We start from the raw sequence: 14,050 nt of genomic DNA on the forward strand, positions 1-14,050 counted from the left end.
AGGTTTGGATGCGACTTATAAAACATTTCGCAGTCATCTGATTTTTTTTGCATCGATGAAACATCGCAGCAATTTCTGAAACTGTAACAAAACTTTTGTAGAGTAGTATATAACTAAGTTAATTTTTACTTTAGAATCTTAAAAGTCTTTTATCTGTTAGTTTGTATAGTAATGAGCAATGCTTTCAAATAATCAAAAATATGATACCAAAAGAACATGCGATGTCTTTTTAAGTGAGGATGGTGTGAATCAAACATATAAGAAAGTAGATTCACCCATTAAAACCCATTTCTGGAAAACTAAGACTAGTGATAATAATAATATTAATAATATTAATAATAAGACTTTCAACTATATCAGAGAAATTGTTTCATTCGTTGAGGAGGGAGTCCAAATTCTTAAGAAATTGAAGGATTCTTTAAAATTAGTAGAAGAGTTTGCAATCAAACAATCAAGTGATCGCAAAGGATTTGAGGAATTTAATCGCTTTAATAACAGACTCGAAGACTTTATTAAAGTAACTTTGACATCATTAATTAGTCTTTCTGGGTTTTCTGATTTGAAGACGCTATTTAAAGGTAAAGACTTGCTTGACTTAAATATATTTCAATTAGCATACAATGCCAAGATTGAAAATTTCGATTTTGGAAGTATTATCTTAGGTAGCTTCTTTAGTGATTCTTCCTTCGAAAGAATCATATTAAGATATCATTGCAAATTAATATTTTTATTGAGAGGAGAAGAATTCTGTAATGAAGAAGGAGCACATATCTTGAAACTTCCAATAGACTATATATTTCTGTACCCTACAAGAATCAAAGATTTGATAAATTCTAGTTCCTTCACTAATAAGCAATATTTTCATCAGAGTCTTATTTCTTCTTTATCAAAATTCAATTCATTAAAGGATAAATGTTTCCTTTTACTGGAAGAGGCTCTCAAGTGTTCTATTAAACTGTATACAGATTTTGATAAAATTGATACAATTGTTGATAATTCCTTTCATGATGAAAAACCACGTCCAAGAATGTACGAAGAATATGATCAAGGTCCTCCCAAATCTTCTGAAGACTTCCAAGTTGCTGGTAGAAAAACTAAAGAATTTGATTTCAAAAAACAAAGTAAAAATACAAAACTACCATCTATTCAGAAGATTTTACCTTCTTTACCTTTAGATCAATCAGATGTTGGACCTTCAGTGCAACTTTTAAAACCACACATGACTCTTCAATTTAAGTATAAATTCCATCATTTAAAGTACTTTAGAGAAAGTATGAACGATCATGCATTAAGTTTAGTTAAGTTTATTCAAACACAACTAAAATTCTGTGAGTATTGGCAAAATCTTCTTGAGGACAAAGATACTGTCTCAGATTCAAGATATATTACATCCATGTATTCAAGCTTTCATTTAAAATTAAATAACCAACTAAATAATACATATGAGAGTATAGTTAAAATTATTCAGAAAGAAATTGTTGTTAACTTAGATCATGCATTAGCTGTATGCAAAAAAGTTGATGAGAAGTTAAATTTGCATAGAAAGAGAAAAGCTCATAGAAATGCATCATTCACTGAATTAGATTTTGAGTTACTGAAATTTTTACCTGGCTTACTTTTACAACTTGATCTGTTGGTTGAAATATCTTTAGTTAAATTCAATCGAGCCTATTGTAAATGGAATGAAGATATGATAGGGATTAGAAGTTTGGGTGAATACAATAAGTTAATTGGTACATATCGCTCAAGTGATCGGAAACACCAAGATATTGTTGACTTTTATAAATTTCAATATGAGTCAACCATGAAATCTGCTATGAAAGATAAAGTATCTAATAATTAAATGTTTTACATAATTTATAGAAATATATATATTTTGCATTATATATGAATTGTCATATTTTGGACGTAAATTTTATCAAAAGTTCATCATCGCTACCATATATCCAAAAAAATATATATTCTTGATATTATCAGACACGCACAAAATATATAAAGTAAATTAATTGTAGATCCGTTAATTAAGATTCACATATTGACATTAGATTTATTTAATACATTAATACTATAATGATCAATGAATTAATTAAGAATATAAAAATGGTCACGTGATCGGAATTCTGGAAAATCCTGCATATAAATGTGCTGCAGCTTAGCATCGAGCGAGCACTTTTTTCGTTTGTAAAATGGTCCCTTGGCCCAGTTGGTTAAGGCGTGGTGCTAATAACGCCAAGATCAGCAGTTCGATCCTGCTAGGGACCATTTCTCACTCAATTTCATTGGGCGTGTGGCGTAGTTGGTAGCGCGTTCGCTTAGCATGCGAAAGGTCTCCGGTTCGACTCCGGACTCGTCCATTTTTTTGTTTTTTTGCAATATCTGTAATCAATAAGCTTCTGGCCATGTTTGAAACTAAATTTCAAGTTATTTCCTTAATTTTTGGTGGAGTTATGAGTTGATTTATGTGCGCAGTTATCAGTGCGTATTTCTTAATTTATTGAAATGCAAAAGGATCATAAAAGAGGAGTAAAACAACTATAATACGAAGAAAAAAGAGGTGGACTACAGATAGTGAGGTGGGGAATTCGATTTCATTATATAAGCATACATACTGGCTTCTTTAATATGAACAAAGTTACTTGCATAATGAATATATTAAGTTAGTAGTGCCGAAACACAAGCTACAGTTGTATGCTACGGTTGCTTGAAAAGGGTAATACATTAATAGACTTGATTAAAAGAATTGACAATGAAGTCAAGTACAAATAGTAAATTCTGGAACAGAATTCGAAAGCTATAAATATCATCATACATTATTTACGGTTAACTACTACTCTATGTAAAGGAATCTTTGCAAATTTCATCTAACGCACTTGGATGATTTAACAAAGTCATAGCAGCTCTTGTCATTGCTTTCTTCTTTGATTTATCTGTAGCTACAACAACTACTAAACCTCTTATTGATAAAGATACAATAGTTAAATCGTTAGCAGTTCTTGTTATAATATATTGAGGTACCTCACCAATTCTTTTTCCAATTTCTGCATATAAAGTATTTTTTGCATCATTATCTAAAGGATCAACTCCATTTGCTTTAAGAGGGAATATACCTGTTCGTATAGGAGATCTTGGAGTTTTCTTTTCATCATTTAATTCATTAGAATTGGATTTTTTATTCGTCTTCTTTGTAGTGGGCTTAGCAGACTCCTTTCTATCAGTTGCCATACGAATACGATGATATTTTTCTAACATGGGTCTATTTTTTAAAGCTGACATCGCAGCTCTCAAACCTGCTTCCTTTTGAGAACTTGCTCTTCCAGTCCCTAATAAATCCATACCCATTCTACATTCAACTTCAAAATCTTTTTGAACTCCATTACCTTCATCTACCACAATATATTGAGGATGTAATTGTGCAGTACCAACCACTGAATATAATTCAGATTTAGCTTCTTTATCAACAGGATCTAAATTGATTTGTTCTGCTTCATATTTTTTAATTTTATTTTCATATAATTTCGCAAGCCATTCTTTTACTTCGCTAAGGTTAGTTCTTTCCATACCTAAAGCACCAATATAAGCTTCAAAAATATCGGCAAAAATCTTTTTTTCACCAGTCTTAAGAAAATCTTCATCAATACTAGCTCTTAACTTTTTATGAAAACCATATTGAATGGCGAATTGAGCCAATGTTCTATTATCAATTAAATGAGATCTAAGAATAGTCAATTCACCTTCAGAAGAAGTGGGAAATCTGTTATATATCATTAAAGTTACCAAATTATTTAAAATTGAATCTCCAAGAAATTCCAATCTTTCATTATGACCCCCAATTAATTCAGTTTGATCCAAATAAGATCTACTATTGATTAGAGATTTATGAATAAAGACTCTTGCAAGTAATTGAGGATTTTCAATTGTAGGTAAAGGTGGAACTTCAAATTCTTCTGTTATTTCAGGTGTCAATACTTTATCTTCTGATACTTCAATTGGTAGATTAATTTCAATTGTATTATCATTAATTTCTTTATTTTTTTCATACAATTGATCAAATTCTTCTTCAGTAAAATCAATTTGTCCAGCTAAAATTTCATCAAAAATTTTTAAATTTCCCACATCATATTTACTCTTTAATGATGCAGATAATTGAACATATTTATTTGCTTCTAATTCTACTTTAGTATTTGTATCAAGTTTATCAGAAGTTAATATTTTCTTTAATTCATATAAATTAGGTGAATCATTTAAAATTAATCTAACATTTTTTTGAAGAGTTTTAGTTGCATATTCTAATTTTTGTAAATCAATGAATCCAATTGATGAACCTAATTCAACATCAAATATTGGATTTTTATTAAATTTAGATGATTTTATATTTGAAGGAGTTTTTGAATTATCATTTTCAAATTTTCTTTTAAGTGAATTAACTGAAGGAGGTGGAGTATTTTCTAAACCTGAAGAATCAGATAAATTCATATTATTAATTGAAAGATCCCATTTATTACTTAAAGCATTATTACTATTAATTTGTGGTTGAGATGATGATGATGAAGAATTTTCAACACCACCTGAAGTGGATTCTGTCAGCTTCTTTTCGATAACATCCATCTGGTTTATAAATTTTATACGCAGTAGTGCTAGCAATGAACTCAGTCCTCTAAATTTACTAAAAGTGATCTATCGGACTACTATAAAAATTTAACTAGATGTGCTCCTAGTAGATTTTTTGTTGCTTGGAAGAGGTCGTGTACAGTCTGCAATCCATTTGGGATGAATTATGGTGAATATAAAGAAGTGAAAATGACTCAGACTATGACTGGATAGTTACTTTGGATATAGATTTAGACAGCGTATCTTATATCCTAAATTTCAGGGGAATTAATGTAGATAATAAACCATTTTATAGGAATTCATGTGACTGTAGGCGGGAACAGTCGTGCGAATCAGAACAAACAAAGAAGCAGACAGACAGTTTAATGAAAAAAAAAATTTCAACGGTACTCGACTATCAAAGACAAGTCTGGATTGATAATTTAAGAGATAACCTTATGATTTCAATACGTGGGATAAGAAGCAGTATATTGGCTTCTAAGATTGCCACAAATTCTATTTCTGTTTCTGTTCATTCATCAATTTTTACTCGTCCTGTAGCATTTTATAGTACTAAAGTTGTTGAACCATCAGTAACCAATCAACGAATTACTGAGAAGGGAGAATTTAATAGAAAGACTTATTTAATTGATTTATATAAACATATTAATGATAATAATGATATAGTATTATATGTACATCATAATAATATCAATAAAGCCGATAATGCCACCATTAGATCGGAATTAAAGAAAATTAATGAATCTAAATTGCATGTTTTAAGACTGGGGATATATGAAATTTATCTTAAAAATGCTCATGAAGAAGATCCTGCTGCAAAGGGAGTTAGTCAAAGGAATCGTGGAAGAAAACATCCATTATTACCTATTATACATGGTCCAACTGCTATAATTTCTATATCAAAGGGTGAACCAGAACATGTTGAAAAAGTTATTAAACTTCTTAAGAAATATCAAGATAAATTAATTTTAGTAGGTGCAAAAGTTGAAAAATCCATTTATAATGTTGAGGAAATTAATGAATTTAAGAGTTTACCTAATAAATTAACTTTACAAAGTCAATTAGCTGGTTTATTGACCATATTAGGTGGAGCAGGTTTAGTAAGAACTTTAGAAGCTGCTAGTACTCATTTATATTTAACTTTAGAAGAAAGAAGAAAAGACATTGACCCTAATGAAAAGAAGGAAGATGAACCATCTGCATAAATTAGTGTGACATTATTCACCTGTAAATAGTACCCATATTATTACCATATATCATATAAATCTCATATATATATATATATATATATATATTTATAAATACAATATATACAAATTACCATTTAATGTGAAAAATTCGCAGCTTCTGAAAAATCTCCCAGTAGATTAAAAAAAAATTTCCAGTATGCATCTCATCGAATTAGTCTAACTGATTCACTATAACACTATAAAAGTCCAGATAAACCATGCCTAAACCATACCAACCTCCTTCTAATAAGGATAAAGAGACACAACTAAAAGAACAAAGAGAGGCTGAAAGTAAACGGAAAGCATACCGAGAAGTTAAGTTTGAAACTCGTGAAGTAGCTCAAGCTAAAAAGAAAGTTAAACATGAGAATGAATTAAATTTAGATTTACCTCGAAAGAGATATTATAGACAAAGAGCTCATTCTAATCCATTTTCTGATCATAGATTGGATTATCCTAGATCACCATCAGAAATGGACTGGTCTAAATTATATCCTGAAACATTTGATAAAAGTAAAGTAGAAATTGCTGATATAGGATGTGGATATGGTGGATTATTAATAAAATTAAGTCCAGAATTTCCTCAATCTTTAATACTAGGTATGGAAATTAGAGTTCAAGTAACTCAATATGTTCAAGATAGAATTATTGCCTTAAGAAAAACTCATGCTGAACAATATCAAAATATAGCTGTATTAAGATCAAATGCTATGAAATTCTTACCTAATTTCTTTACTAAAGGTCAATTATCAAAGATATTCTTTTGCTTTCCTGATCCACATTTTAAGCAAAGAAAGCATAAGGCAAGAATTGTTACCAATACTTTATTATCAGAATATGCATTTGTATTAAAAGAAGGAGGAGTTATTTATACTATTACTGATGTTGAAGATCTTCATAATTGGATGGTTCAACATCTTGATGAACATCCATTATTTGAAAGATTAAGTAAAGATTGGGAAAGTCAAGATAAATGTGTTGAAATAATGTATAATTCAACAGAAGAAGGTCAAAAGGTTACTAGAAATAATGGTAGTAAATGGATAGCTTGTTATAAGAGATTACCAACTCCTGATGATTGTGAATAATCTTTACTTTATAATGTGTACAAGGAAATGATTTGAGATATATAGCAAAATACAAATTAATATTAATTAAATTAATTCAAGCTATAATAGTGTAAATATATAAAAAACTAATTCAATTTGTTTGAAATAACAAATTCTTTAAACATATATCCTCATGGGACAAATTAATACTGTAGACCAGCACTTAAAAATAAATAATAATCGCAGTGGTAATGACAATTGCACCATCAAATGTCAATTACTAGTGTATACAACAAATAATTAAACATGGAAAAGGGTGAAAAGCTAATATTAAATTTCAAAGGATAAAAACAATGGCAAAAACTCCTTTCAATACTTAAAAGTGTTGAGGAGCAGCTTCATGAGCAGCAGATTTAGCTTGATCAACAGCATCTTCAAAAGTGGATTCACCTAAAGTAGTTGATGGAGCATTTGGGAATTGAGATGAACCAGAAGTAGTAGCAGATGAAGCATCAGCAGCAGTACCAAAAGTAGTTTTACTTTCACCTACAGTTGAACCGGCAGTTCTAGTTGGGAATTTAGATTGAACAAATGAACCAACTGGACCAGTTTTTTTAACTAAAGTATCAATATGAGGAGCAGCCTTTTCATGAGCCAATTTAGTGATTTCAGCAATTTTTTCTTTAATGATTTTAGTATATTCAGCCACAGCTTGATCAATTTCAATTTGATAAGTTTGATAGAATGGAGGGAAAGAAAAGAAAAATACAACGGCAACAACAGCTAAAGTGAATAAAGAAAACCATGAAGTAACTTTATATAAGATATAAGAAGCACCAGCAGCTTTTAAAGTAGTTTCAATATCATGAGAATAAGCAATTTTATTGAATTCTTCTTCAATATAAATAGTAAGATCACCAATTTGAGGTAAAATTGATTCATTAAAAATTTTAGCAACTGATTTAGTAGTTGGTTTATATTTTGTAACAAAACCTTGACCAGTAACTAATTTTCCAACATATTCAGCAGCAGCAGATACTAATAATCCAATGTATGCAATATGGAAAAATACATTAAATAAATTAATATATTTAAAGATGACCAATACTGAAACGACACTGGCAAGAACTTTACCAGTTAAAACTGGATCGTGCCAACCAAATAAGTAGCAAGGGGTGATTTTAACAGGAGCAGCAGTAGACATTGATAATAATAATTCTGTTGATTGATTGGTAGATTTATTGAACAATTGAATGAAAAGAATTAGACAAAACTAATGAAGATGGATGAAAGAATGAAATTTCAAGGGGCGAACCGAAAAATATTTATTCGGTAACGATAAGAAAATAGTGAGACTGATTTTAGTGAGAGGATCAATTGGGGCTATAAGATATAATTGAACCGTAGATGTACACAGAGGAAGTTAATAGTGTAGTGGATAGTTCAATAGTGATAGTATAGAATATTTAACCGAGTGATAACAATGGTGAATCCAGTTAATAGAGTGAATAGAGTAATGAATTGAAATCAATGGCACAGTAAAATAGTGAGCAGAACAGAATTCAGTAATTTTTAAACTTCATGGAAAGTATAATGGCTACAGAATTTTTTTTGTGAGAGTTCACTAACTTGTAGTAATTTCACTGGCTAATTTCTTTTTTACTTAGTTAGAATGGCCAGGTGTGCCGACACTTATTGTCTCATGACCAGTTGACGTTTTAGACCGAGCTGAGCCCAGTGGCCCCTATTAATGCGATGAGCCGAAAACGAGCCACATTAATGACACTACAATTTAGTTACAGTGATGCTAATAACAATAACAGTCACAATATATATACAGTAATAACAGTAACAACAGTAACACTACAGTTTTTAATACTCGTTACCTTACCCCCCTCCATCCCCTACACCACTAACAGTGTTATATGCTCGTTTATGCGGTGACTAAACTATGACGTTCCTGTCATTATCTCTGGGCGAAACATTGCCTATTCAGGTAATTTGTGCATGCGAAATAGTTATTTTAACTATTTAAGCTGTTTGTGGTGGTACAGTGGGACTGACAACCCAGTGCACCTGATATGGAGAAATAGCTAGCGTACGACAACATTCGTGTGTAGATATAACTATGTTAGTTTGCAGTATAGATACAGACCGTATGCCTTTGATCGAATACTCACTTAATCCAGTAAATCTTCACTACACTATACTTAACCCACTATTCACTAAACTTCTCTCTAATCACTATGTTGCTTACTAGTCACTAGTAAGTGGTGACTACTGACTACAAACTACGTTACTCACTAACTTTCAGGAACTCCCTCGCTATCTTCCTTACTCCAGCTAAATGTTCCTCACTATTTCGCTAGTGGCCTACCCTGTGCTAAAAAAAAGTTCCCTAACGATGCACCGCGATTTTTCCCCCTCGCGAATATCTCCAGCAATGGACCCCCATACAATAACAAATAAACAAACAAGCAACCCATAGATAACAGTATATTTATACCAAAATACTTAGCAATTGACCATTTTGATTCACTAGACATTTACCCCAATTTTCAGCTATAATTATATGAGTTTCTGATTTGCTAAATTCCTCCCTAATTACCAAGAAAATGCCCCTACAACAATCACCTCCAGCCAAGTCGCTAGCCGATTATCATAGACATCATGGAAATGGACTGTCTGATATATTAAACTCACCGCTTTCATCTAATCCTCCCGAACATCTTTCAGAATTCTATTCACTTGTCAATAAACGGAATTCAACGTCTTCTGCTCCATTATCTCCATCTTTCAGCAATGGTCTGTCTTCTAAGATAGGGAATACTACTACTACTACTAATAATAATAATGGAATCACCATTGGTAATAGTCTAGGAGGTCCACCAACGGCTAGTCAAGTTAAACGTCAACCGTCATTAAATACTTTCACATCATTTTCACCATCAGTTTTAGATTTACCAGATATAGTAACCTCTCGAGACTTTCAAAATTGTATAACTTCATATCAAAATGTAATAGAGAAAGCCAGTAAATTAAGAAGAGTATTACAAACAGTTAGTGATGCAGCCAATGAGTTTGGTGAAGCCCTTGATGATTGTATAAATAAGAATCCTAAAATTAATAATCCTAAATTAGTTCATGATGGATTAATTAATGCTGCTGGTTTACAATATATGATTGGTAGTAATCAACAGATTTTAAGTAGATTAATAGAAACAAGTTATGAAACTCCATTAATTGAAGAAATGGCCAAATTAAAACATAATTATGAAGTTAATCATGGATATTATCAAGCCGAAATTAAACGGAAATCAAGAATTTTAAGAAATCAAGAATTGGAAAATATGAAGTTGGCTAGAAAGAAGACGAGAAATTTGAATACATATAAGAATAATTTATTGAATTTGACTAATCAATTAGAAGAAATCGATCGTCTTAAGTATGATTATTATCATGAGATCAATTCCATCATTACTAAATTTAATCAAGATCATCTTTTAATTAAAACAGGCTCATTAATTCGAGCTCAATTGGAGATCTCTGAGGGAATTGCTAGGAAAGGTTGGTCAGGTGGAGGTTTAGATGATTTATTAACTATATCTCCAGATTTATTTGAAGTCAATTATAATGAAGATGATAATAATGTTCATGCTAATGAGGATCTTGATGATAATGATGATTATGATTATAATACTGTGAATGATCATAGTGGAGATGGAGATGAAGAGGGAGATGGAGAGGGAGAGGGAGATGGATATGGAGATAATGAAGATGAAGGTAATGATACTCTAGAAACAGTCAAGTTTATCAATCGGGGTTTGAATAGTGGTAGTGGAGAAACTCATCCTGAAATTCCTCATATAAAACATCTGCCATTATCAGCTACAGCTAATACTGAAAATGTATTATCAAAATTATCAATTGGTGCACTGACTCCTCCCCACACAAGTTCTTCTACATATAAAAGTTCAACTAGTGCTGGAAATTTACTTGCAAAGATAAATGATAATAGTCAAGATGAATCATTTTCTTTACCGATTGTTAATAATACAATTGGACTGCTGAAGAGTAAAACCAGTCCTATTAAGGTATCTAAGAATGAGGAAAGAGAAGAAGATCAACCAGTTGAAGTAGATAATATATTAGATGATTTACGAGAAGAGGAGTAGTTTTATCTATAAACTTACAAATTGCAAATTACAAATTACTTAGTTTGAGAAACTTTTCATTGGTACTAATCCCCATTTTTTTAACATTTCAATATCTTCATCCCAACCATTACACATGGTGGTTAACATTCTTTCTCCTGTGAAAATAGCATTAGCTCCCGCTAAGAAACAAATGAATTGTTCATATTCTTTCATAGTATATCTACCAGCCGCTAATCTAATAATAGATTTTGGCATAATTAATCTTGCAGTAGCTATAGTTTTTAAAACTTGATCGAATTTTAAATGTCGTTCAGAATCCTTTGGAAGTTGAGATAATTCTTCATCTAATCTAGTACCTTTAATCAGAACTAATTTATTAATTGGAAGTGATTCAGGATGTTTAGGCATATTTGATAAAGTATATAAGAATGAAACATGATCTTCTGAAGTTTCTCCCATCCCTAATATACCTCCAGTACAAACTTTTATTCCGGCATCATTAACATTTTGAATAGTTTGTAATCTTTCATCGAATTTTCTTGTTGAAATAATATTTGGATAATATTCTCGAGATGTATCGATATTATGATTATAAGCTGTTAAACCAGCATCTTTTAAAGTTTTTGCTTGTTGAGAATCAAGCATTCCTAATGTAACACAAGTTTCCATTCCAAGTTCATTATTTATAGTAGAAATCATTTCAGCAATTCGTTTAAGATTTGATTTTCTACCAACCATATCTCTCCAAGCAGCTCCCATACAAAATCTTGTACTACCATTTGCAGCTGCTTGTCTTGCCTTTAACATTACTTGATCAACTTGAAGTAATTTACTAGCTTTTAGTCCAGTATCATTCTTTGAAGATTGTGAACAATATTTACAATCTTCAGAACATCCACCCTCTTTAATATTTAATAATGTACATAATTGAATTTCCAGGGGATTATGATGTTTTCTATGTTGAATTTGTGCTTGATGAATAAGATCATAAAGTGAAGTATTATATATTTGTCTAATTTGATCTTTAGTCCAATTATTAATTGGTTCTGATGAATTTAATGCTAATTGAATTGGATCTTCAATATCTTTATTATTAATTGAAGATGAAGTAGAAATATTAAAATGATATTTAGAAGAATCAAATTCACTGGTTTTACCTAACACAACGGCTGGTTGACTATGACTGTTTAATCTAATTATACTGGAAGATATAAATCTTTTAGATAACTGAATGCGGGATATCATTATTAGTTATGATTATTAGATAAATATAAGGCTACAAACAATACAGACTAATTTTATAGATATCCAAAATATTGAAATAAGAAAACAAGATAAATAGAGAGATTGTATTATTTATTGTAGGAATTTAATTGGCTGCATTTATTAAATGTTGGGAATTGCTTGATAGGGGTAGGGTGCAAAAAAAGTTGACGACTCAGCAAACAATGAATCATCCCACCCATAGTATGATTAAATAGTCATCTTTACCATTAAATCGTGTCACGTGTATTTTAGGGATGACTCAGATGACTCAATTGGTCACGCGCAAAAGGGCAAATACAGGGTTTTCAGCCCTAACTACTGGTCGTATAAACTGCAGGAAAAAAAAAATTATTCAGACTGAGCCTAACCGACCGATGTTAGGTGAAAAAAATTAGAATTTTCTTTTTCACTTGTATCTATTAACTTGTTTTATATAGTTATACAACATCATATATACATAATGGCTCCAATTGTAAGTATTGACTAAGATAGAGTGATGAGACTTACCATCTCAAGCTCTCATATATCTGACCATATCATCATTAGATATCATTTTTATCATTACTTTTAGTTTTTAAGAATTGAAAAACTGGATGGGTGAAATAAAAGAAAACCAAAAGAATTAATAATCAGAAGAAAGAAATGATTCATAAACCAGTATCCTGAAGAGTAGTTGAATTTGGTTTCAATGAAAAGTAAGGAGACTAGTTGTTAGAACATAGAGTTAATTATATTATTATATATTATGGTTTAACTTGCATTATTACAAGACCTTTTAGGAATACATGAAATTTAAATCGTGGAATAGTAAATTAAAGCTTTGCTGTCTTTTATCTTCTACACCAAAACCCAGTTGTTCTTTGAATCATAAGTGTGTAATGTGATATAAAGTGCGGTAGGCTAGATTATGAATATAGATGGGGAATTTATATACTAACAATTATAATTATAGACCACTAAAAAATCCAAGGCTGCTAAGAAATTCGTCGTTGACGTTTCTGCTCCAGTTGACAACGGTGTCTTTGACCAAGAAGGTTACGTTAAGTACCTTGTTGAACACATCAAAGTTGAAGGTATCGTCGGTAACTTAGGTGACGAAATCTCTATCACCTCTGAAGGTACCAAGGTTGTTGTTGTTTCTAACACCAAATTCTCCGGTAAATACTTAAAGTACTTGACCAAGAGATACTTAAAGAAAAACCAAATCAGAGACTGGATTAGATTTGTTGCTACCAAGCAAAACCAATATCAATTACAATTCTACTCTGTTGCTGAAGATGACGAAGAAGAAGCTGATGAAGAATAAGCGATTTAACTCGTCTCATTCAAATTCATTCATCAAAATCTCATTTTTTTCATGTATTCTATAGGGTAATAATGCTTTAAACATAAGTTTTATATAATACAATATATTTATGTTCTAATCGGTTAAATGCCACGATCTGAATTTTTATAAATGTAGAATAATATAACTCCTTGAAGTAATAAGTTCTTAAATCCTTCGTATAGTAGACAGGACAATTTAATATAAACTTTAGATCAGGTGTTGTTACGCACTAAATTATTAATACTGCTATCAGTTCTTTAAGTCTCTCATGACCACACCACAGCCATATCATTTATTAAAATAATAAATCAAGAGCTACTACACATTTTGGGACGAACGGAATATTGCCTAGGCAAAACAAACAAAATAACAACAATGAAAATGATCATCTAGATGATGTAGTAGTCCGATGAG

The 14,050-nt window shown here is 30.8% G+C and overlaps 8 protein-coding genes and 2 non-coding genes across 10 annotated transcripts; 7 read left to right on the forward strand and 3 right to left on the reverse strand. All coding sequences in view use genetic code 12, as the record gives it.

The window, feature by feature from the left end:
• Positions 1 to 67: 67 nt before the first annotated feature.
• Positions 68 to 1,935, forward strand: FAV1 (Fav1p). Its single transcript, XM_064884927.1, has one exon. It carries the CDS (start codon positions 179 to 181, stop codon positions 1,841 to 1,843), a length of 1,665 nt encoding a protein of 554 aa, XP_064736972.1. The 5' UTR covers positions 68 to 178; the 3' UTR covers positions 1,844 to 1,935.
• A 253-nt stretch (positions 1,936 to 2,188) lies between these two features.
• On the forward strand, positions 2,189 to 2,262 carry RJT21DRAFT_t118. Its single transcript has one exon. It is a non-coding gene; the product is annotated as a tRNA-Ile (tRNA).
• A 19-nt stretch (positions 2,263 to 2,281) lies between these two features.
• RJT21DRAFT_t119 lies at positions 2,282 to 2,354 on the forward strand. Its single transcript has one exon. It is a non-coding gene; the product is annotated as a tRNA-Ala (tRNA).
• Positions 2,355 to 2,832: 478 nt separating this feature from the next.
• Positions 2,833 to 4,473, reverse strand: DCR1 (ribonuclease III; the record flags this gene model as incomplete). The annotated part of the gene is made up of 1 exon (XM_064885550.1): positions 2,833 to 4,473. The coding sequence occupies one exon, from the start codon at positions 4,471 to 4,473 to the stop codon at positions 2,833 to 2,835; it is 1,641 nt and encodes a 546-aa protein (XP_064736973.1).
• Positions 4,474 to 5,045: 572 nt separating this feature from the next.
• On the forward strand, positions 5,046 to 5,813 carry RJT21DRAFT_749 (mitochondrial 54S ribosomal protein uL10m; the record flags this gene model as incomplete). The annotated part of the gene is made up of 1 exon (XM_064885212.1): positions 5,046 to 5,813. One exon carries the CDS (start codon positions 5,046 to 5,048, stop codon positions 5,811 to 5,813), a length of 768 nt encoding a protein of 255 aa, XP_064736974.1.
• Positions 5,814 to 5,877: 64 nt separating this feature from the next.
• On the forward strand, positions 5,878 to 6,978 carry RJT21DRAFT_122561 (tRNA (guanine46-N7)-methyltransferase). Its single transcript, XM_064882444.1, has one exon. It carries the CDS (start codon positions 6,056 to 6,058, stop codon positions 6,923 to 6,925), a length of 870 nt encoding a protein of 289 aa, XP_064736975.1. The 5' UTR covers positions 5,878 to 6,055; the 3' UTR covers positions 6,926 to 6,978.
• On the reverse strand, positions 6,979 to 8,480 carry RJT21DRAFT_122562 (uncharacterized protein). Its single transcript, XM_064882445.1, has one exon. The coding sequence runs from the start codon at positions 8,088 to 8,090 to the stop codon at positions 7,263 to 7,265; it is 828 nt and encodes a 275-aa protein (XP_064736976.1). The 5' UTR covers positions 8,091 to 8,480; the 3' UTR covers positions 6,979 to 7,262.
• A 576-nt stretch (positions 8,481 to 9,056) lies between these two features.
• RJT21DRAFT_52347 (uncharacterized protein) lies at positions 9,057 to 11,081 on the forward strand. The gene has a single exon (XM_064884930.1). It carries the CDS (start codon positions 9,502 to 9,504, stop codon positions 11,059 to 11,061), a length of 1,560 nt encoding a protein of 519 aa, XP_064736977.1. The 5' UTR covers positions 9,057 to 9,501; the 3' UTR covers positions 11,062 to 11,081.
• On the reverse strand, positions 11,081 to 12,757 carry BIO2 (biotin synthase). Its single transcript, XM_064884929.1, has one exon. It carries the CDS (start codon positions 12,286 to 12,288, stop codon positions 11,101 to 11,103), a length of 1,188 nt encoding a protein of 395 aa, XP_064736978.1. The 5' UTR covers positions 12,289 to 12,757; the 3' UTR covers positions 11,081 to 11,100.
• A 12-nt stretch (positions 12,758 to 12,769) lies between these two features.
• Positions 12,770 to 13,615, forward strand: RJT21DRAFT_754 (60S ribosomal protein eL22; the record flags this gene model as incomplete). Its single annotated transcript, XM_064885213.1, has 2 exons — positions 12,770 to 12,781; positions 13,262 to 13,615. 2 exons carry the CDS (start codon positions 12,770 to 12,772, stop codon positions 13,613 to 13,615), a joined length of 366 nt encoding a protein of 121 aa, XP_064736979.1.
• Positions 13,616 to 14,050: the final 435 nt, after the last annotated feature.

Source organism: Scheffersomyces amazonensis, assembly GCF_036850825.1.
Source record: "Scheffersomyces amazonensis strain UFMG-HMD-26.3 chromosome Unknown RJT21scaffold_6, whole genome shotgun sequence".
Classification (NCBI taxonomy): domain Eukaryota; kingdom Fungi; phylum Ascomycota; class Pichiomycetes; order Serinales; family Debaryomycetaceae; genus Scheffersomyces; species Scheffersomyces amazonensis.